A 23898-nucleotide genomic window follows, 5' to 3' on the forward strand; every position below is an offset into this window, starting at 1 on the left:
CTGCAGCAACTGTTACCCTGCACATCCCTGATCTTGTCTGATCTTGGAAGCTAAGCAGGGTCAGGCCTGGTTAGTACTTGGATGGGAAACCGCCTGGGATTACCGGGTGCTGTAGGCTTCTACCATAGTCTTTCGAGACTGAAGGTTGCCAACCACGAACTCATAGAACTTCCTTATTTAAGGTAACATTTGTCTTCAGATCTAGAGACCCCTGCATAGGTCGCCACCATGCAGACCCTCCTGGGACTCTTCTTCTGCTTTGTGCTCATCACTACAGGTAAGGAGAGACCTTGAGAATTTACACATGCTGAGGTCTCTTGGCATTTCACTCGTGAAAGATGGGACCGTGCAAAATGTTCCAGTCATTCTGAACATCCCAATCCCTAGTCTGGAGCCATGAGTAATTGGAAGGTTCTGGGTTGAAGTATGAAGTTGGGAGTCTGGGACTGACCAGAGAATCCACTGTGTCCAAAGCAAAACCGGACACAAGAGAATGAAAATGATCACTGAGGGTATGAAAGAGGAAAGATGCCCATGTCTTGGGAAGTGATTCATTCTCATACCTAAGATCATTCTTTGAGCATCAGGGTTGCAGGAGCTGGCCATTCATGTTAAACATCACAGTTGGACATTGATCCTGTTCTGAAGTTTACCGTCCTTGCCTTCAGTGGAGGAGATGTGGAGGAGGGAGGAGGGCTGCAACAGTGTGCCTACTGATCATGCCTCCCAGATGTGCACACATTCAGCAGTTTTCCACCAAGGAGAGTGCTGAATTCAAGGAGGATTCTGTCACCTGATTTAGAACCTGGCCACCCATGGGAGAGTCACTCCGCCCCCCCCCCCGAAAATGGTGTGACTTTCTTGCCCCTTTTCCAGGCACTGCTTTGGAGTGTGAGGTTTGCTCTGACAATTCCAACAACTGTACTGGGCGTCTGCAGACCTGCGAAGCCGGCCAAGACCGCTGTGCCGCTGTTTTGACTGCCAGCACGCTGGGTGAGTGAGAGGGACCCCAAGGATGTCTATGCTTGTGAATGGCAGATCCAGTCCTACCTTAGGGCAGGCTGAGGCAGTCACGTCTGGCCCATCCAGGAGGCCAACTAAAGCAGATGCCTTGGGCACAGATGGGTGGGGCTTTCCACTTCTGTCCACCTGCTTGTCTTCATAGTGTGGAGGAGAGGAGAATGTGTTACCAAAAGGGCTGTTTTGTTTAGGGGAATTATTACACTGCCTTTATTGTAACCTTAGGGTCGTAGGCTGGATAACAAGATGGCGTAATGCAGAGAAATTCCCTTTTGCTTAAAGAAGAGACTGAGAGAAAGATAACTTTTAATAAAATTATAGTTTTATTACAAAAGCACAAAGGTAGACATAATGCACATGGAGAAATGATAAGTGTATGTTTCTTGGTCCTAGTACTTGAATCTAGTGTACCTAGCTTTCATTGTGGTTGCGTGCAAAGAGTATTTGGTGCATCCGAGGAAATTAGAAAAGGGAAAGGTAGTAGGGAAGGATTTTAGGGGTCCCTGATCTGCCAAACCCCAGCTGCTAACTAAAGATGGGGAGAGAAGGGGAGAAAAAGGGGGGGGGAGAAGGGAAAGAGTTCCAGGCACAAGATACTTACCTGTCCTGTAGAGCAGTTGGATGGGGAGGGGAGAGTCTTGTGAAGAGGACCCTCTGACACAACGCAGATGTGTTGCTCCTTGGAGAGAGAGCCAGAGAGAGAGGAAGCCCTCACTTAAAAGGGGTTTTCAGACAGAGTGGAGCTGGGTGGTAGCTTGCTTACTGCCACACAGTAGGGTGTTTGGAGTGTGTAAAACATTGAAAGGATCAGGATGTCAGTTATCAGCAAAATGGGGTTTGTGGCTGGCTTCCTAGATGGGGGAACTTAAACAATGAATCAGCAACACAAGAAGGTAGTTCAAGTACAGTACTTAAACAGTAATTGGGTTAGGAGACACTTTTGCATACAGTTCTTAAACAGTGATTGGGTTAAAACAATACCATGAATACAGTAATGTAGGGGACACTTAAACAATGATTTAAGATGCCAGACTTCCTCCTACAATGTGTGGCCATGGGGAGGTGGTGGTTGTGTAACCATCAGCTTGCGACTTGACCAGAGTTTTGGAAATGTGGCCTGTGTGAGAAGTTTAGCCTGCACGATATTTTAGTCCATAGTAACATAATCAGATAGAGAGAAAATCACAGCTAAAAGGCAAAAGGGGATTTTCACGTAACAAATGGTGGGCGAGAGTGTTGGAGGAGCAGAAGTGACCACATCACCCAGTAAGAGGGCAGCATTGGACAAGACATGGCACATCTGGTAAAGTGAAACTTGTTTTTAAGGGCCCAATCCTATGGGCCCCTGGCACCAGCACTGGGCTCCAGCGCTAGCACTAGGTGTCATAAACATGCAGTAAAGCACTTTTACTGCGCCCTGTGCCAGTTGGTGCTGGACCTCAGCGCTGGCAAGATGATGACATGTAGCTGCTGGGGTAATTAACCCCCGTTATTTATTTATTTTTCACATTTTTATACCGCCCTTCCTCCAAAGAGCTCAGGGCAGTATACCCAGCTGCTTCCCTCCTTCTCTTCCTCACAACAACCCTGTGAGGTAGGTGAGGCTGAGAGGAAGTGACTGGCCCAAGGTCACCCAGGAAGCTTTGTGGGGATTTGAACCTGGCTCGTCCAGGTCTAAGTCTACCTCCCAAACCACTGCACCATCCTGGCTCTCATACCATTAGGTGGCTTTTCAGGGTGGGGGGAAGCATTCCGGGATGGGGGTGGGGGTGGGACCATCCCAACACAGAGCATCTCCAGTCTGTGCTGGCAAAGTCGACTTGAGTAGCCCCATTGCATATGCCTCTGTTTTGCTCTCGCAGTCGAGAATGGCTCCAAAGGGGAGGGGCCGCTTGCACGGTGCAATGAGGCTCCCTGCAAAACTTAGTGCTTTGCACCCCTCTAGCTATGCTACTTATAGAAGGTGAATGTGGGGCAGTGGCAATGGGGGTGGGGGTGCAAGCCGCATCGGGTTACATGCACAGGGAGCGTGACACCCACTAGTGACCAAAATCACTAATTGCAGTTTGTAGGAATAATAATACCATCATGTTATCTACCATTTGATGCGTAATTTACAGAAGAATGCAATGAAAAAGCCACGTTAGAATAACCACGTTCTATCAAAAGGAATAGCTAAAAAAACCAGTGGGGCGGGGCAATGGTACATCACCACGCCCACCACCCGCCCACTGCATGGGAGGAGGTCCATTATGGCGGTGAGGCCCTGGCCTCCCACCCTGGGCGCTGCAAATCCTACTGACTCCACACTTGTCACAGTGTGTCACTTAAATGGATTTTCTGCCTTTGCTGCCATCTTGCAAAGTGTGTTGATAAGGGGAGGAAGAGGCTGCGGCTTTGTCCTATAACCCGTCTTCTCGTTCGCCCCTCTGCAGTGGGATTCCAAATTATCACCATCTATAAGACCTGTGTGTCTTCGAGCGACTGCAGCATAGGACCAAAGTATATGAACTTCGGGCCAGGAAAAGAAATACGTTCTTCCACTACCTGTTGTGTGGGAAATGCCTGCAGACCTGCAAATCCTCAATGTAAGTCATAATGGCAAACATTTACCATAATGGCCTACGTATGGTTGGTCTGCGTAGTTGTAACACTGGAGACAGTCATGATTCCCCTTAACAGTCACAATTCCCCTTGATGTTGCTACCCTACTCTTGTTATAATTTCTACCCGTTCATCTCTCCTTATTCCTCCTCATTTTTGGTGACCCAGCATTGCTCCACGGTCCGTGGTGACCTTCTACAGTATCTTTCTTGCATTTACTAATAGCTTTGCATCATGCTTTCCAGAGATAGTGTATATAGCATGGCAATCCAACACATGGCCTGTGAGACCCCTGAAGACCCTGCCATAGCCCCATTCCTACCCCCACTTCAGTGGCTTTTTTTCCTCCCTGCCCTGCCTTTCCAGCTTCTCCTTTGGAGAAAGGTGCAGCAGGGAGATTTGTAAAGTCTTGCCGCACCCACTTGCCACCCAAGCCTCCCAAGTGACTTTGACGGCTCGGAACGTGGAAGTCATTGGCACTGCCAATGACTTCCAGGTTGGCACAGTCAAGGGGGCAACATCAGAGTCATGAGGCCCCCTGACTGCTAGAAGTTGGATCACCCTGATGTAGGCATCCCGCCCCCCCCATATCCACAGATCCGGTATCACTGATTCAATTATCCATAGTTCTCTGTGCCTGCCACGCATATTTGCTTGGTGTCACAGTAAAGAAGAAAAATGAAGGTAATGGGTGCAGGGGAGTGGAGGTGGCTCAGAGAAGTATACATGGTACTTCTCTGTACTGGGTTCCCTCTTATCCACAGTTTCTGTATCTAGGGAGGGGATGTGTCCCCTGTGGGTAATGTAAATTTCCATAGTTCCATAGCATTGTGCCTTGAAGCCTGATTGCTTCTGATTGCTTTCAGTGCCTCCAGCCATTACCAGACCCAACGGGAAGTGGTGCCCAGCCTGTTACACCGGGCCAAGCAACAGCAATGACAGGGAGAAGGTGAACTGTTTCGGACCTGAGAACCAGTGTTTGGATATGATGGCGACGATCACCTATGGTAATGTCAATTTCCATAGTTCCATAGCATTGTGCCTTGAAGCCTTCATGCCTTCCATGTCAGTGAGGAAGTCAATGTCAGGTAGCCTTAAGGGAGAAAGGATGATATTATATAGTTTCACGAAGCCCACTAAGGCTAATTAGTTCCCCCAGTTTAACCACAGTGTTTCCCTCTAGCAAACACTATCCAGCACACCTACTGCTGAAAGCCCAGGCTTTAACCCCATGTTTTCCAGATTCACCAGAGCAAGGGGCCACTGCAGACACCACATCCTATCTCCTCTCCATATCTTCTGCTGTTCCAATACATGAGTAGAGCAGAGTTCTTCAACGTTTGACCCCCTGCTGTACCAATTCACTTGGTCCCACCTATTGGAAGTACCACTGGGAATGATGTCATCGCTGGTTATTTCCAGATTGGGAGGCTGGACACAACTCAACAAACCCTAAGAGGCTCAGGGTGGGCAGGAGAGCTTTTTCGAGCACACAAAAAGTGCATGCTGGATCTCAGATTGCTGAGCCAAGCCTCCTGCTTGTCACACTGCTGCTTGCTGGTCTTGCTGCCAGGAAGTAGGGGCCTGGGGTCCCGTGAGCACCACCAGTGGTATACGTAGAGAATTGGAGAAGGTTCTGGAAACTTATCATTTGGTGGGTGATGACATATTACCGGAATCCACAGCTGTTATTGACTTGCCATGTCGTCTTCCATACCCAGGAACTTCTGTTGTCAGGACCACCCAGAGAGCCTGTGTCACCCAGTCGATCTGTGATGGTTTAAAAACGGGCAAGTTTGAACAGTCAGGGTTCCGCATTTCTATCATTGAGGCTGAATGCAAACCAGCCCCCACCGTTTCGTCCTGAGTATTGATCTTTCATCCTGACCAAGATGCGTGTTTATGATTCAAGCCTTTGCATAAGACCTCCCTCCAGGGGCGTCACTAGGGTTGGTGTCACATGGGGTGATAAATTAATAATAATAATAATAACAGTATTTATATACCGCTTTTCAACTAAAAGTTCACAAAGCGGTTTACAGAGAAAAATCAAATAACTAAATCATGCTGTCACCCCCATGCACCTCCTCCCATGCCAGTCCACACAGAATCTTTAGTAATATTTTTTTGTACCAGTGCCAATCGTAATTCCTGTATATCACTGAATGAAGTTGCAGTAGTAGTGACTACTAGAAATTAAAGTAACACCCTTAAATGACAATATCATAGACACATTTAGGATCGAGCTGCAAAAGTAACTAGTAAGAGGAAGGCTGCCAGCTCTCACTTTAATCTGATTTGTGAAATAAATTGTCTCCTTGTGACATTTGTTTCACATATCTATTATTTAATCGATTATCTATGCCTTTAAAGGTTAAACAAAATGAAATGAAATTTAATCGATTACTTTGAGAAAACAATAGCTCTTGTATATTCAGTGATGCAAATTATTAGCTATGCTTTTTTTTTTTTTTTAAAGTTGTTACAAACTATTCTGTGCTATCTATCATTGATTTTAAACATTCATGTACTAATTCAGTATTTTTAAACCATTTTCTACCACTGGTACATTTTTGCACCACTGGTAACAAATGTAGGGCACAATCCTAACCCACTTTCCAGTACCACTTTCCAACATAAGGGTAATGCAACTTTGAGGTAAGGGAACAAACATTGCCAGCAGACCTCTGTGACCGCCCACCCCCCAGCTGCAGGATGCAGCATATGCCCCACTGGCAAAGCTATGCCAGTGCTGGAAAGTTTGTTAGGATTGAGCCCTTTTGGTGTCATTTTGGTGTCACCCCTCCCTGGGATGTCACCTGGTGCAGTCCACCCCCACCTCCTAGTGATGTCCCTGCCTCCCTCCTGCTTAGCTGTGACCTTTGCTGAATCTGTTTCTGCCGCCTGGAAGGAGATTATATCCTCCATGAGTGAAACCAATAAAAGCCAGCTCAAATGCACACAGAATGGAAAGGTGTTTCTTTGTACCATCATGCTGACTTAGCAAGGAGGTCTGTTGTGGTGCTTTTGGACCAGGTACACTAGAGGGACTTCACGGTGTGCCTGATGATCCTTGCCTCCACTGCTGTGCTGACCTTGCAGTAGGGTGCCATCAGGCCCAGCCCCACTGGAAGTGGAGATGGCTGGCACAGTGGTTCACCATTGGGACACATAAGAACAGCCCCACTGGATCAGGACATAGGACCATCTAGTTCAGCTTCCTGTATCTCACAGCGGCCCACCAAATGCCCCAGGGAGCACACCAGATAACAAGAGACCTCATCCTGGTGCCCTCCCTTGCATCTGGCATTCTGACATAGCCCATTTCTAAAATCAGGAGGTTGCACATACACAACATGGCTTGTAACCCGGAATGGATTTTTCCTCCAGAAACTTGTCCAATCCCCTTGTGTCCACATGTGTCTGTGTTGTTGCCTGGTCCTTGGTGACATGGTTTGGGAGAGGAGAGTGTAGAGCAAGGCCCCAAGGTAGGGCAAGCTGTATTGTATCTGGTTACCCTGTGTGCACTTTGGTGGGCCACTGTGAGATACAGGAAGCTGGACTAGATGGGACTTTGGCTTGATCCAGCTGGGATCTCATAAAGGATCTCATAAAGCATTTTATGTGGTGTCGGCCAGATGAGTAAAGGACTCCTGGATTCTTTTCTGTTGTGGTTGTTGTAAGTGATCATGTTTCTGTTGTGATTGCTATAGTGATCATAAAAGGTGGGACATTAGTATATCAATAAATACATTGTGAGCCACCTTCAGTGCCTCCCTTGAAGGAAGAAAAGGGCAGTGTGCAATTATTCTCAAAAAAAGAAAAGCAAAGCAAATGGAATTACAAGTCCCCACAACAGACAAAGACAACCCACAACAGACAAAGACACAGACATGCACACTGTGAATCCAAACCTACACATGTCTATTCAGAAGTAAGTCCCATTATAGTCAATGGGGCATACTCCAAGGTAAGAGTGGATAATATTGCAGCCTGTCTGAGTCCTATTTTGGTGACGTTTGGTTTTTCTTGTCTGGATTCTGGATTCGTTGGAGGGGGAGTTCCTGGGAATGGGGATTCCCCTGACCGCACTTTAAAAAAAAACAAAAAAAAAACGTCCAGGAGGGTTGAACACGTCCGCTATTGTGAAGCACTGAAGTTCCAGGGCTGACTGTATTGAAGTACAAAAGCAGATAGAGAAGGATAAAATAACTGACAGACCTGTTGTCACTATTATTATTATTTTTTTTTTGGTGCGAAGTTTATTTATTTATTACAGATACAGGTAAGGAAAATGGGTTAAACTTAGGGCTGGGACTACATAGGTTACACATGAGGATATTGGCCATAGATTACAACATGTCTTAATCCAAAAAAGAAATCAACAACGACTGAAAAAATTAATCATTGATACAAATATTATTCTATTTATCATTATACTAATTAATGATTTAACTAAACAATCACTATTATTTAACTAAAATTATTTATCCACTCATAAAAAGGCTTCAGATTTTGCACATAAAATATTCTTGCTGCTATACTGATATATACAATAAATTGTTTTTTATATTGGTCTTCAATTTCTGATATCACATTTAAAAAGAATATTTCCGGTTTGAATGGTACCACACAATTCAATATCTCTTGTAACAATATATATCATTTTCCAATATTTCTTTACTTTCCACATAACCACCACATATAATAAAGAATTCCCTCATTCTCTTTGCATATCTAACAATTATTTGATGATCCAGGCTACATTTTTGCTACTTCCACTGGCATTAAATATCATCTATAAAACAATTTATATAAATTCTCTTTAGAAGATACCACTTTAATTATCTTAATACCACTTTAATTATCTTAATATTTGTGTTCCAACTTTGTTTTCATTTACAGCTACTTGATTTGACATAATTAATGGACTACTCCTCACTTCTGAGGAGAATTCAATCCATTAATATCTACAAAAAATATTCCACTTGTTATTCAGCCATTTTCCCTCCCTGTCTTAGTATTTTCTTTGTTCTCTGTCTTGTTGATATTTTCCTTCTTGCTCCTTCCACTCCTTCTTCTTCCTCTTAACTCCCTTATATTTCTTGATCCCTCTGTTTTCTTCTTCCATTTTCTCCATTTTATTATTTTTGAATTTAATCCAAAGATTCTTCTTCTTCTTGAAAGGATGCGCTCTCTTTCTCTGACCCCTTTTTTTTCTTCCTGAAAATTCTGAGTTGTAATAATAAATGCTGCTTTTCCCATCTCCTGTCTCATTACAAAAATCTCCAGTTCTTTAGTTTCATCTGACGTTTGGTCCATTCTTTTTTCCATCCCCTCCATGCTTTTCTTGGTTTGTCTGTTTTTCGGGGAGGAGTTTATTTGCCTCATTTGTTCAGATAGTTTTCCAACCTCTTGCTTCAGTTCATTTCTGAATTCTCGCAACATCTCCATTAGCGAGGTCTGGCTTTCGCTAATGCCCTTTTTGGATATCATTCTTATCAGTATCAAATCAAGCCGATTCCCACAGTTAAAGAGTCATCCAATTCGTATTGTCTTGCATCCCTTCTTGTCAAAGATAGTCTTTAAGTTTTTATATCCAAAAGGGGTGGGTCAGTAATCCAATTCAAGTTAATAACACTGTCAAATTAAGTTAGTAGACCTTTAATTGTTCAGGCCTGAGTCAAGCCTTTTGCGGCAAAAACGAAAGTGAAAATTGTTCCGTATGTGAGGCCTCCCTGTGGGGGAAGGGGAGGGCCCACCCGACCTTTCCGAGGGGGACCCCCTATTTAATAGGGATTTAATAAATCCTGCCTATGTAAACCGCCTTGAATAAAGTCTTGACTAAAGACCAAGAAAGGCAGTATATAAATACCTGTTGTTGTTGTTGTTGTTATTATTATTGTGGAGGCCTCAGACTAGTTCCCCAGAAGAAAGGGGGGTTGTGTCACCCAGTTCCCCCTCTTTGGGTTGGCAGCATTTGCCAGTCAGGAGCAGGGGCTGCTAGCAGCAGATCCTGCTGCCTGCTCTTCTGACTCCCAACTGCCTTGTCATCCCTGGCCTCCAGGTTCATGTAGGGCAGACCCCTCCCCTTTGACCCCTCCCCTTCCCTCACATGGATGGTACAAAAAGGGCCTGTCTCTGGGACTGCCCTCCCCTGGGATTACCACAACTCCTCCCCTTCCTCATTCTGTTCCCCTCCCACCTCCTCTCACCTGGAGCTGCCAGGGTTGTTCTTGAGATGGCTGGGAAGGCTGCTGCCTCTGCTCTGGTCTCTGCCTTTTGGGGTTGGGCTGGCTCTGCCCACCTGGGTCCTGTAGCTCTGCAGACGGTGTCAGGAGGTCCAGCTGTGGGCTCCCGAAGTCGCAGCCAGATGCCCTGCCCGGCAAGGCAGGCCCCGGCTGGCTGGGCACGGGAGTGCTCCCCTTCTCCCCCGAGGAAGAGGAGGGGCGGCTGCCCAGCAACCGAATGATCTGCATCCTGTCTCCCCCCTCCCTCCTCCAACGTGGAGGGAGAAGAGGGGGGTTCGGCACGCAGTGTTCCTCTGCTGCGCTTTGCCACCCACAGGAGTGCCCAGGCAGCGTATGGGGAGGTAGCCCCCTGCTCCACCAGCTTCCTTCCTGATCCTCTGACCCAGAAGTCTTCACCCTGGTAAGCTGGGGACCTGTGGGAGGAGGGGAACCCCGACACCATACTTTAAAGATTAATTGTTAATTTCTTTTCCATGCATACCATTCCAACAGGGTGATCCTTTATCTCTTATCTTCCAATCATCCTTGTTAGAAATAAGAAGAAGAAGAAGAAAAAAAAAACCTTCTCCAGCAGGGGCTTTTTAAATCCACATTCGCTCTTTTTCCCCTCTGGTTGGCTGCAAGCCAATGTAAATAATCTTAAAGTTGTCTTCCCCTCCATCCAACCTCTTGATTGCAATTCTTTTTATAGCCTTTTAATGAACTGGTTACTCACAGTTAAAGGCTTCATGTTTTATCTAGGCTGTGGGGGGGGGGGGAGTCCTCAGCTGTCCGAATTGTCTCCAAAGATGGCATCCGGGATACGATGTGATTCAGCACAGAGCAATCAGGGAAATATCTCTGAAACTGCCGTGTCAAGAGATAGCCCCATTCCAGCTCCCAGCCTTCGTTCCTTCTTCTTGGCAACGAAGAGTACCTCATTGTTGAGGTCCTTGGAAAACACATCTATTTAGCAGTTCCCCCTGGAGCCCTCCAAGGTTCCCTGCTACTTCACAGAGTGCTAACTCCGCCCCCACCGTTGTCACTATTAAATATACCGATAGCCATCCATCTTCCGGATCCATCCTCCAGGCTTCCTGTGGGCTCCTGCAGTTGCTGGTCTTTGTTTTGGTGCTCCTTGTAGCAACTCAGCACTGAGAGCCTCTGTGCTGTCTGCCTGTCAGCTTCTCGGGAAGCGATTGTTCAACTTTTGAGCTAAGGCCAGTTGGAAAATAAATAAATAAATAAAACGACCTTCGTCCTTAGTTTGATTCTCTTGATTTTGGGGTGCGCTGGACAGTCAAAAAAAGATTATTTTTTTCTCACCAGGAACTGAAAATCATGGATGAATGTTGCCATGAATGGCTGGAAGAATTGATGAGATGGTCTCTGAGCGGTTGAATGAAATAGCCCTTGGAGGCTGTGAAAAACCACACACGTTGAGCCAAGGGTTCGTATTTATGGGTATGATAAATAGATGTTTGCTATTGGAGAGAGAAGCTCAGAGGCAGAGCTGTGCTTTGGCTGGAGACAGTGGCGTCACTAGGGGTGCTGATCACCGGGGGGGTGACACCACTAGTGGCCAAAGGTTTGGAAACCTTTTGGAAAATTTGTATGTATGAATAATACCATCATGTTATGTATCATGCAGAAGGTAATGTGACAAACAGTGTGGAAGTATCTATTCTATTAAACGTTATGGCCAATGAACCAGGAAAGGAAAGCACAACTGCCTTCTATAACAAGAGTGGATTTCCTTAATTCAAAACTGACCAATGAGACAGATTGTTTCGAGAGCAAATGAGTGTTATTATGACACAGCAGGGAACCAATAAGGTGTAATTATGAGTCAGCTCTCATTTCCTTATCAGAGCTAACACTCAAACTCCTGTTCAGTTGTGTGAGTGTCGTCAAGTTGGCCACTGGAAAATTGGATCGGATTGGGCCCTTGAATGAACCCCACCGACCCTAGTCCGGCATTCCACTTTTTTTCCCATTGGAATGAATGGCATCCATTCACTTCTACAAGTGAAAGTGAAGGAGTGAAGCCATGGATTTCTAGAACTCAGAGCAAGAGATTTCTAGAACTCACTGGACTCTGAGAGGTGAGAGCAGGCACACAGCCTAGAGCTGGCATATCACTCACACTTCAGTTAATTCCCCACGACAAATGTTGCCACGGATTCTTTCCCGAAACAGGAAAACACAGAGACCCAAAGAGCTTGGGGTGGCTGAAAGCATCTTTCTTTTCAGGTTCTTTCTATGTGTCCGTCTCATGACTTTGGAGAGGGGCCACAGAGCTGGCCAGCAAAGCCCACGTTCTTGAGGGAGCAGAATGCAGAAAGCCACTTCCTTGTCCATGTCGCAAGGCTGTCCTGAATCTGTTTTCAACACTTTTTGTCTTCAGTAAAAGTACACCGGTTGCAACAGAGGAACTGTGTATTTCCCAAGCTGCTCAATGGCTGCTAGCTTTGGACTTTTTCGTCCATTTTATGTCCTCTTCTAATTTTTTTCCCCAATCCTGTTTATTGCAACTATCAAGCATTAGGGTCTGGTCAATCTCCACCTTGGGAGATTACAAATGCGTGGAGCAGTGCCCGCTGGCTTCCATAGACAAGATTTGAAGCGTTATAGCAAGCAATGGCGCAAGACAGGATTGGCTCTCCAAACTCATGTGATCTTCATCACGAGGAGGATTCTGATCTGTGCAGACCTGCCTGCAGTTCCCTTCTCAGGTTTTGTGGCTCAAGAAGTAGGTGATCTTAGGTTCTTATGTGATTGGTGCATCTCCTAGAGGGCTTCAGGTTGTGCCTGGCTGTACCCAGCACCAGAAAGGTTAATATATCTGAGAAAGAATGAAGAAAGAGGAATGTTTTCCAATCATTAAGAACTGCTAAAGAGATAAGATTATTCAATGGTTAAATTGTAGTGTGCACATTGCACGTGGGTGTGCTGTGGGAGTTGGGGGAATCATTTGTTAGTAAGGCCATTGAGGGATGTGGAGGCCCCCACCAGTAGCATCCATTTGTCATCTGAGGCTCCGTTACACCTCCCATCGCCTACTCGGAAAGGACACGAGACAAGGTCCGTTCAGTGGTGGCACCCCAGCTACGGAATTCCTTCCTCCTTGAGGCCCACCTGGCATCTACACTGCCCACTCTGAAGCAGGCAGCAATGACTCTTTGTTTCCACTGGCTTCCCTTTGAACTGTGCACATCTGAGCCTCAAAACAAAATGGTGGCAGCCAAAGGTATCACTAGGGTGATCAGAACTGCCACTAGGATCCAGCTGCACGTGTCTCTAGGAAGGGGATGCAGGCCACCTTGCGCTTCATTCTGCCCTGTGAAATTGGTGGTTTTCTTATTTCACATATCTCTTACCCAATGGATTGCACTGAGGAAGCAATAGCTCTTGCATATTGAGTGATGCAAATTATTTGCTAGTTTAAAAAAAATGTTATAAACCATTCTGTGCTTTTAATCATTGATTTTAAGCATTTTTTTTACTAACTCAGTGTTGTTTTTAAAACAAAGTGGGGGAAAAAGCATTTTCTACCACTGGTGCATTTTCACACCACTAATAACAAAAGTAGTCCTTTTCTTCTCATCCCTCCCTGTGGGGTCACCCAGCGTGGTTCACTCCTGCACCAGTTGCGGACCTGCCGTTAATGGGAAAGGGTAAATGCACAAGGTACAGAGCCTTGGGCAGCTCTAGGCCTCTCTGAGGCTCCCAACACAGTCAGAAACTGATTTGCTGAAAGTACAGTTTAAGAGCCCAGGGAAGTTTCAGTAGGCTTCTCCGGTGCATCCCGGAGTTGTGTGAGGCTCCATGCGCTCCAGGTAAGTGGGGAGGCGAGTCTGAACACAAGGGGTGGTGGTATCCCGCAGGCGGGCAACATCGCGGACCTTGGCCCCAGGGCATGGTGCTGGGGAAGTCCACCACTGCTCTGTGCCCCCTACTGGCAACAGCACTGCCACCATTCACGTGTGATCAAGTTGAAGACCTCTGCTTTAGGGTGAGGACAGGGGTCACTGTTCTCATTCTGAAGTGTCTCAGATGTCATAACCTAGCCAAATCCGATTGGCTACATGATGTCATCAGCAAGTCAGTTCAGAGTGAGGGCAAAAAAAATACGCTCTGGAATAATTGGATTGTAAGGGACAGAAGAGTCTTGTAAAACAGAGGAGGGGAGTGTGGATGCTGCTAAAACTAGCACCAGCGGTGGTGCACTGGCTCACCAGATGAGTAGCAAAGGGCTTCTGAGAAACTGTTTGCTCTCTCAACAAGTCCCTGTTTTGGGCCACAAGCTTTCATTCTGCAGCATTTGATTTGGCCCTCATGCTGGGAGCTCAATTTGATGCGGTCTTATTGGGACGCAAGTTCTGCCGAGCACCACGTGGCTTACTCCAGGGTAATTCTGCACAGTCTTTTGAGTCAACCTGGACAGGTTTTAGCTGCCAACCAAGCTCTTTCTCTAGTTGACAGGGATCAACAAACAAGGGACGGGCAAGCAGGTGTGGAAACCGGGGGGGGGGGGGGAGAGGAGGTTAAGATTCAGAAATATTTTGCAAAAGGTGCGGTGAACCAAAACTGAAGAAATGCATTTTGGAACATCTATAAAGGAGGAAACGGGAAGAAGCAAATCAGAGATCTGGGGACAAGAAGTTCTGAGTTGCCTCTTTCTGCAGACACCTTCTCAGTATTGCCTGAGACGTGGTAAGTCCACCACTTGGTGGGTTTTGGTCATGTTTCTAGTCCAGTGGTTCCCAAACCTCTTAGTACGGGGATGCACTTTTTAAAATGACTGTCGGGACCCACCTAGGCTTACAAGATGTAAATAAAAAATCTAGACATAAATAATACTTTTTTTTTTAATGTAATAATAATAATAATAAAGATGCTCTAGTATTTATCTCCCTCTATTTAGCCATACGTGCAAACTGTAGGAGCTCTTTATAGGGCAATTCCGATTTTTGAAAGCCTCAGGGCTTGAGGCAAGTAGTTATCTGATTCTTCCAGCAGCTGTTTTCTCACTAGAGGCTTTGCTCAATTGCTTAGGGGTTCCACCAAAAATCAGGCCGTGACCCACCAGTGGGTCCCAACCCACGGTTTGGGAACCACTGTTCTAGTCTATTGCACACAAAAAGAAACCTAGGGAGCAATCCTAACCAATATTCCAGCACTGACCTAGCCGCGATGCAGCCCCAAGGTAAGGTAACAAACATGCCCTTACCTTGAGGAGGCCCTCTTGACTGCCTCCCCACTGCAGGATGCAGTGCACGCCACATTGGCACAGCTATGTCAGTGCTGGAAAGTTGGTTAGGATTGTACCTTTAGAGATGTTGATGCTGCTACAGCCCACAGAACCAGGATCTAGTTAGAATTGAACCTAGGAGTTTGGGGCCTCAGTCTCACTTGTGCTGCACCATCAACTTAATTGCCTCTTCAAAGCCAGGAAGTAAAATATTTTTCCCAAGTGGAGGTTCCTTGCCTTTAACAGCTGCACGACTCATAGAACTTCCTTATTGAAGGTAACATTTGTCTTCAGATCTAGAGACCCCTGCATAGGTCGCCACCATGCAGACCCTCCTGGGACTCTTCTTCTGCTTTGTGCTCATCACTACAGGTAAGGAGAGACCTTGAGAATTCCTGTTCTGAAGTTTTCCATCCTTGCATTCAGTGAATGTGTGGAGGAGGGAGGAGGGCTGCAACAGTGTCCCTGCTGATCATGCCTCCCAGATGTGCACACATTCAGCAGTTTTCCACCAAGGACAGTGCTGAATTCAAGGAGGATTCTGTCACCTGATTTAGAACCTGGCCACCCATGGGAGAGTCACCCTGCCCCCCCAGAAAATGGTGTGACACTTCTTGCCCCTTTTCCAGGCACTGCTTTGGAGTGTGAGGTTTGCTCTGACAATTCCAACAACTGTACTGGGAGTCTGCAGACCTGCGAAGCCGGCAAAGACCGCTGTGCCACCGTTTTGACTGTCAACACGCTGGGTGAGTGAGAGGGACCACAAGGAAGTCTATTCATCTGCTTGTGAATGGCAGATCCAGTCCTGCCTTAGGGCAGGCTGAGGCCATCAAGGCTGGCCCATCCAGGAGGCCAACTAATGCCTCAGGCACAGATGGGTGGGGCTGTCCACTTCTGGCCACCTGCATTTTTCACATTTTTATACCGCCCTTACTCCAAAGAGCTCAGGGCGGTATACACAGCTACTTCCCTCCTTCTCTTCCTCACAACAACCCTGAGAGGTTGAGGTGAGGCTGAGAGAAAGTGACTAGCCCAAGGTCACCCAGGAAGCTTTGTGGGGATTTGAACCTGGTTTGTCCAGGTCTAAGTCTACCTCCCAAACCACTACACCACCCTGGTTCTCATACCATTAGGCGGTGGTATGGTTTTTCAGGGCGGGGGCAAGCATTCCAGGATGGGGGGGTGGGACCATCCTGACACAGAGCATCTCCAGTCTGTGCTGGCAAAGTAGACTTGAGTAGCCCCATTGCATATGCCTCTGTTTTGCTCTAGCAGTCGAGAATGGCTCCAAAGGGGAGGGGCCGCTTGCACGGTGCAATGAGGCTCCCTGCAAAACTTAGTGTTTTGCACCCCTCTAGCTATGCTACTTATAGAAGGTGAATGTGGGGCAGTGGCATTGGGGGGGGGTGCAAGCCACATCGGGTTACGTGCACAGGGAGTGTGACACCCACTAGTGACCAAAATCACTAATTGCAGTTTGTAGGAATAATAATACCATCATGTTATCTACCATTTGATGCGTAATTTACAGAAGAATGCAATGAAAAAGCCACGTTGGAATAACCACGTTCTATCAAAAGGAATAGCTAAAAAAACCAGTGGGGCGGGGCAATGGTACATCACCACGCCCACCACCCGCCCACTGCATGGGAGGAGGTCCATTATGGCGGTGAGGCCCTGGCCTCCCACCCTGGGCACTGCAAATCCTACTGACTCCACACTTGTCACAGTGTGTTAAATGGATTTTCTGCCTTTGCTGCCATCTTGCAAAGTGTGTTGATAAGGGGAGGAAGAGGCTGCCTCTTTGTCCTTTAACCCGTCTTCTCGTTCTCCCCCTGCAGTGGGATTCCAAATTAACACCATCAATAAGGGCTGCGTATCTTCGAGCGACTGCAGCATAGAACCAAAGTATATGAACTTGGGGCAAGGAAAAGGAATACGTTCTTCCACTACCTGTTGTGTGGGAAATACCTGCAGACCTGCAAAACCTCAATGTAAGTTATAACGGCAAACATTTATCGCAACGGCCTATGTACGGTTGGTCTGCGTAGTTATAGCACAGGAGACAGTCATGATTGCCCTTAACAGTCACAATTCCCCTTGATGTTGCTACCCTACTCTTGTTATAATTTCTACCCGTTCATCTCTCCTTATTCCTCCTCATTTTTGGTGACCCGGCATTGCTCCACGGTCCATGGTGACCTTCTACAGTATCTTTCTTGCATTTACTAATATGACATGTTGACCTGCGGCAGGGGGAAATTTTGGGCTGGCCCCGGGCATGTTCGCCTTTCTGTCCAACAGTATGGACACGGCTGGCTTTCTTTGGGTACTTGGCTAATACAAGATTTACTTACTAGCAAGGTATAAGGCTACTGGTTCAGAATGGTTCATATGTTCTTTAATCTCTGCTTCATAGCTCAGTCCAAACCAAAGCCCTGGGCTGTGATGCAGTAGCAACAAAACAGTCTCTGCTGCATCCAGCACGGAAAGGTTTTCCTGAAGGAAAAAGACATTTGTCCTCTTCCCCTGGGGTAAGCCAGAACATCCTCTATGGAGCTACTCAGGCTTGCACCAGCAACATCACTAGCATAGCTCCCAGCAGCCCTGTGTGGAGGAGACACACCCAGGAGGGGGCATAGGATGCAGTGGTAGCCAATACCTCCATACCTGCCCCCTCTTGGGGCCCTATTTGCCTGTCCCTGCCTCCTCCTTGTCCTCCCCCTGCCCTGTTACACTCTATCCACTTCCCCTGCTGTTTCCCCTCCCCTCTGCCTGTCCACAGGGCACCTACCTGCTCTTGTCAGGCACTGGCCTCCGACTGGCACAGGCAGGCCAGCGCAGGCCTTTCTGCCATGCCAAGATCCTCTGCACATGCTTTATGGCAGTTTTGAGACAGCGCACACTCCCGTCATGCCGGCAGTAGTTGGCTTAGGATTGAGCTGCCCACCAAATCAATGGTTCTATTTATAGATTTCTTATTTTATTTTTCACATTTTTTATACTGCCCTTCTTCCAAGGGGCTCAGGGCAGTGACGTGGTTCCTTCCTCCTTTTGTCCTTACAACAATCACCCTGTGAGGTTGGCAAGGCTGAGAGAGAGTGACTGGCCCAAGGTCATCCGGGGAGCTTTATGGCTGAGCAGGGATTTGAACCTGGTTCTTTCCAGGTCAAAGTCCAGCTCCTGAACCACGACATCACCCTGGCTTATCTTCTGATTGCTTTCAGTGCCTCCAGCCACTACCAGACCCAACGGGAAGCAGTGCCCAGCCTGTTACACCACGTCAAGCAGCAGCAAGTGCAATGACAGGGAGAAGGTGAACTGTGTCGGACCTGAGAACCAGTGTTTGGATATGAGCATGACGATCGCCTACGGTAATGTCAATTTCCATAGCTCCATAGCATTGTGCCTTGAAGCCTTCATGCCTTCCATGTCAGTGAGGGAGTCAATGTCAGGTAGCCTTAAAGGAGAAAGGGTGATACGATATAGTTTCACGAAGCCCACTAAGGCTAATTAGTTCCCCCAGTTTAACCACAGTGTTTCCCTCTAGCAAACACTATCCAGCACACCTACTGCTGAAAGCCCAGGCTTTAACCCCATGTTTTCCAGATTCACCAGAGCAAAGGGCCACTGCAGACACCACATCCTATCTCCTCTCCATATCTTCTGCTGTTCCAATACATGAGTAGAGCAGAGTTCTTCAGCGTTTGTCCCCCTGCTGTACCAATTCACATGGTCCCTCCTATTGGAAGTACCACTGGGAATGATGTCATCGCTGGTTATTTCCAGATTGGGAGGCCAGACACAACTCAACAAACCCTAAGAGGCTCAGGGTGGGCAGGAGAGCTTTTTCGAGCACACAAAAAGTGCATGCTGAGCCAAGCCTGCTGCTGCTTGTCACATTGCATTGCTGGTCTTGCTGCCAGGAAACAGGGGCCTGGGGTCCCGTGAGTACCACCAGTGGTATACGTAGAGTAGAGAATTGGAGAAGGTTCTGGGAACTTAATTCATTTGGTGGGTGATGACATATTCCCGGAATCCACGGCTGTTGTTGACTTGCCATGTCGTCTTCCATACCCAGGAACTTCTGTTGTCAGCGCCACCCAGCAAGGCTGTGTCACCCAGTCGATCTGTGATGGTTTAAGAAGAAGCGAGACAAATGAATCAGGGGTCCGCATTATTATCACCAAGGCTGAATGCAAACCAGCCCCCACCGTTTCGTCCTGAGTATTGATCTTTCATCCTGACCAAGAAGCGTGTTTATGCTTCAAGCCTTTTCATAAGACCTCCCTCCAGGGGCGTCACTAGGGTTGGTGTCACATGGGGTGATAAATCATGCTGTCACCCCCATGCACCTCCTCCCATGCCAGTCCACACAGAATCTTTAGTAATATTTTTTTGTACTAATGTCAGTCGTAATTCCCGTATATCACTGAATGTAGTGGCAGTAGTAGTGGCTACTAGAAATTAAAATCACACCCTTAAATGACAATATCATAGACACATTTAGGATCGAGCTGCACGAGTAACTAGTAAGAGGAAGGCTGCCAGCTCTCACTTTAATCTGATCTGTGAAATAAATGGTCTCCTTGTGACATTTGTTTCACATATCTATTATTTAATCGATTATCTATGCCATTAAAGTTTAAATGAAATGAAATGAAATTTAATCGATTGCTTTGAGAAAACAATAGCTCTTGCGTATTCAGTGATGCAAATTATTAGCTATGTTTAAAAAAAAAGTTGTTACAAACTATTCTGTGCTATCTATCATTGATTTTGATTTTGATTGATATAATTGATAGCTGCCTTGGGTGCCCTTCGGGGAGAAAGGTGGAATACAAATCCAATAAATATATACATTTTAAACATTCATGTACTAACTCAGTATTTTTAAACCATTTTCTACCACTGGTACATTTTTGCACCTCTGGTAACAAATGTAGGGCACAGTCCTAACCCACTTTCCAGTACCACTATCCAACATAAGGGTAATGCAACTTTGAGGTAAGGGAACAAACATTGCCAGGAGGCCTCTGTGACGGCCCCCCCCCCCAGCTGCAGGATGCAGCATATGCCCCACTGGCAAAGCTATGCCAGTGCTGGAAAGTTTGTTAGGATTGAGCCCTTTCGGTGTCATTTTGGTGTCACCCCTCCCTGGGGTGTCACCTGGTGCAGTCCGCCCCCACCTCCTAGTGACGTCCCTGCCTCCCTCCTGCTTAGCTGTGACCTTTGCTGAAGCTGTTTCAGTCGCCTGGAAGGAGATTATATCCTCCTTGAGTGAAATCAATAAAAGCCAGCTCAAATGCACACAGAATTGAAAGGTGTTTCTTTGTACCATCATGCTGACTTAGCAAGGAGGTCTGTTGTGGTGCTTTTGGACCAGGTACACTAGAGGGACTTCAAGGTGTGCCTGATGATCCTTGCCTCCACTGCTGTGCTGACCTTGCAGTAGGGTGCCATCATGCCCAACCCCACTGGAAGTGGAGATGTCTGGGACACCACCTGAGTGGTTCACCATTGGGACACATAAGAACAGCCCCACTGGATCAGGCCATAGGCCCATCTAGTCCAGCTTCCTGTATCTCACAGCGGCCCACCAAATGCCCCAGGGAGCACACCAGATAACAAGAGACCTTCATCCTGGTTCCCTTCCTTGCATCTGGCATTCTGACATAGCCCATTTCTAAAATCAGGAGGTTGCACATACACATCATGGCTTGTAACCCGTAATAGATTTTTCCTCCAGAAACTTGTCCAATCCCCTTGTGTCCACATGTGTCTGTGTTGTCGCCTGGCCCTTGGTGACATGGTTTGGGAGAGGAGAGTGTAGAGCAAGGCCCCAAGGCAGGGCAAGCCAGCCACTCCAGTGCACAGCTACTGTTTTGGGTGGTCATTGTGGAACCCATAAAAGTGGAACTGGAAAAAACAAGACCAAAGAAAGGACTTGGTTTTATAGGGCTCCATGTCTCAAGTTTCCATACTTGCATTCAAATGTATACATTGCCCCATCCAGAAAAAACCACGCAATTGAATTTTTAAAAAAAACATACATGGGTTTATCCATGGGTTCAATATCAGTGGATTTGACCCACTGGAGGCTCCTAATCTGACACTAGAGGACCCACAGAGGACCTCTCAGACATGAAAACTGGAACTTCCTGCTAAAAGCCTCTGGGGGGTATTCTGAGTCATGGGGAGGTTGCAAGCTGCCTCTCCGCAACTCAGAGGACCTCTCAGACATGACCTCCAGACACAACCGGGAGCTCCTCTGTGGGTCAGGCTGTGAATTTGGTTATCTATAGTTTCCAGGAACAGAATCCCCAGTGGGGATGCCGAGAATCGACCCTTATTCACATTTTCTCAAAAGCAAATACAATTCAACAATTGTTTGTTTCAGCTTGTTGAGCTTCTTTGTTTCGTGATGGAACCCAAATGCTCTGTGCAACCAAGTTTAACCATTTTAAGACAGACAACGCCAGGTCACCAGTTTTGCTTGAAACAAATCCATCTGTCCAGTTTCTTCCTAATTGGGGGGGAGGGATGGACAAAGGTTAATAGGTTATTTTTAGGCTGCTGGTTGCCTCCACCCCTTGACCTCTGTGCTCTGCCCCAGTACTGGATCCACCCCTCCATATTGCAAGGATCAGTACACTTGGGACCTCCCCAGGCTCTGCCTCAAAAATCTCACATTTCTTTGGATGTGTCCAACCTGGCAGCTGCAACAGTGCCTCTCTCGAAAGGATTTCCAGGTATCAGATTTTGTTTATCGCCACTCTGAACAAAAGCGTGTTTGCTTCAGTTGAAAGGGCAAATATTTCTCAAGTGTTTCAGTGACTAAGGAATTGTATCCTTTTCTGTTTTCTTGAATCACTTCTTCCTTGCCCCCAAATTACCTCCCAGGCACGTAGCACAGAAAGTGGTAGCTATCTTGTGACAAACACAAGGAACAGATGAACCCAGTCCTGTTCACTTGTACCCTCTGCGCATTTATTGTATGGACAATGGGCAGCTGGTAGTCACCCACACCTCTAAAGTTGACGCAATCCAATCAGGAACACCCCAATGTCCATGCATTCCACCACACACTTGCAGAGGATTGATCAAATGCATGGCTATCAGGAGGCCTCTGAGAGAAATTTTATCATGGGGTTCAATGTTTCTTTGGAGTTCCTCCCCTTCTCCATTGGATCATAATTTCATATGATCAAGGGATCATAATTTCTCTGAATTAAGACATATAAAACTAAGGGCGCAATCCAGAGCATCCCTTCGGCCAGTACAAACTCCTTGTGACAGCCAAAGATTGTCACAAAAGTGCTAAAGTAAAGCACTTTCCCGGTACTCTTGGGGGGAGATAAGGTGGCGCATGGACTGGCCTCCCCGCACTGATGCGAGCCCTGGGGCCCAGAAAGGCAGAGGCAGGGAGGAGGCACTTCGGGGTGGGTGGTGGACATTTCTGAAGGCGGGTGGGCGGGGAGTGGGAGGCGGGATCAGGATCCAGCACTTATGCTGGATGCTGGACTTGTTCCTAAGTAACCTGCGGAAGCCCCGGGCTGCTCAGATTTGCACCACTGATTCTGGTGGCGCAGATTCGAGTAGCCCCATTGGGGCTGCTGCAGCTCTCCCTGGGGTAAGGGGAAAAGTTTCCCCTTGACTTGGGCTGAGCCTCAGACAGCCCCAAACTTGTGCTACATACAGATTGGACCCACCAGCCTGCCTGTTGCAGCGCAGGTTAGGATCGCGCTGCCCAGTTGCAATCCTATCCATACTTACCTGGGAGTAAGCCCCATTGACTATAATGGCACTTACTTCTGAGTAGACATGCATAGGAGTGGGCTCTAAGAAGGCTTACACAAAATGCAAATGCTAGTCTTCACACAAACATTCATGAAATAATTTCTGAGACCCTAGGAAATTTCCAGCTCTTCTCCTTTGGCTCCTGGGACCCCTTTTGGACACCAGGCCCAGGTACGATGTAGCCCCTGCAACCCCCGCCATGAACCCTGGGGAGATCCGCAAATGTAAGATCCCAGGAAACGTTTGCCCCACCCCTCCTTTGACTCCTGGGTCCTGTTTTTGACCCTGGGCCCCAGTACAATTTACTATCTGCAACCCCCCCATTGGTGTGGGCTCAGTGTGTGAGTTTTTGCACCCTCCTTCAGATATTCACAGAAGGTCTGGAGGAGACAGTCAAAAAACCCTCAACTCAATGCCAAAATATCCTACTGAAGTCATGAAACCATAAGTAGGTTTCATGGTTTTTGGTCAAAAACCATAAGTAGGAAGCCAAGCACAACCAACCCCTTCTCAACCAGGATTCCCCTTTCCATGGTATATGCTACTGTTGCCCCCTTCTCAAGTTTGCTTATGGTGTAGGAGCTCCAGTGAGACCCGAGTACCCATATGCTGGGTCAGTCTGTGATAACTCAGGGTCATCCTGCTGAAACTTCTCTCTAGATATCTGTTGCAGGGCCCTCTCCATTTGGAGAGAATGGAGAAGGAGACCTTTTCCCTAGTGGGAAGGGCAGGGGAGTGCTAACCTGCCCTGGCAACTAACTTTTCAGAAGAAAAAAGTCACCAATCTCACAGTCATTAAAATGTAGTTGGAGTATATACTTGAAAGCTTCCCACTTCTTTATTTTGTCCCGCTTAAAAGGTCAGAATAATATCGGCAACTGATAAGATTAGTTGGGCCATAACTGTTCTTTGTTCTAGAGCAGTGTTTCTCAAACTGTGGGTCAGGACCCACCAGGTGGGTCGCGAGCTAATTTCAGGTGGGTCCCCATT

The 23898-nt window shown here is 47.0% G+C and overlaps 2 protein-coding genes across 2 annotated transcripts; both read left to right on the forward strand.

The window, feature by feature from the left end:
• Positions 1–228: 228 nt before the first annotated feature.
• LOC136661049 (phospholipase A2 inhibitor and Ly6/PLAUR domain-containing protein-like) lies at positions 229–5491 on the forward strand. The gene is made up of 5 exons (XM_066638069.1): positions 229–277; positions 877–993; positions 3456–3608; positions 4491–4631; positions 5346–5491. The coding sequence occupies exons 1-5, from the start codon at positions 229–231 to the stop codon at positions 5489–5491; spliced, it is 606 nt and encodes a 201-aa protein (XP_066494166.1).
• A 9940-nt stretch (positions 5492–15431) lies between these two features.
• LOC136661050 (phospholipase A2 inhibitor gamma subunit B-like) lies at positions 15432–19335 on the forward strand. Its single transcript, XM_066638070.1, has 5 exons — positions 15432–15480; positions 15738–15854; positions 16950–17102; positions 18336–18482; positions 19190–19335. The coding sequence occupies exons 1-5, from the start codon at positions 15432–15434 to the stop codon at positions 19333–19335; spliced, it is 612 nt and encodes a 203-aa protein (XP_066494167.1).
• The last annotated feature ends 4563 nt before the right edge of the window (positions 19336–23898 follow it).

This window comes from Tiliqua scincoides, chromosome 10 (genome assembly GCF_035046505.1).
Source record: "Tiliqua scincoides isolate rTilSci1 chromosome 10, rTilSci1.hap2, whole genome shotgun sequence".
NCBI lineage: Eukaryota > Metazoa > Chordata > Lepidosauria > Squamata > Scincidae > Tiliqua > Tiliqua scincoides.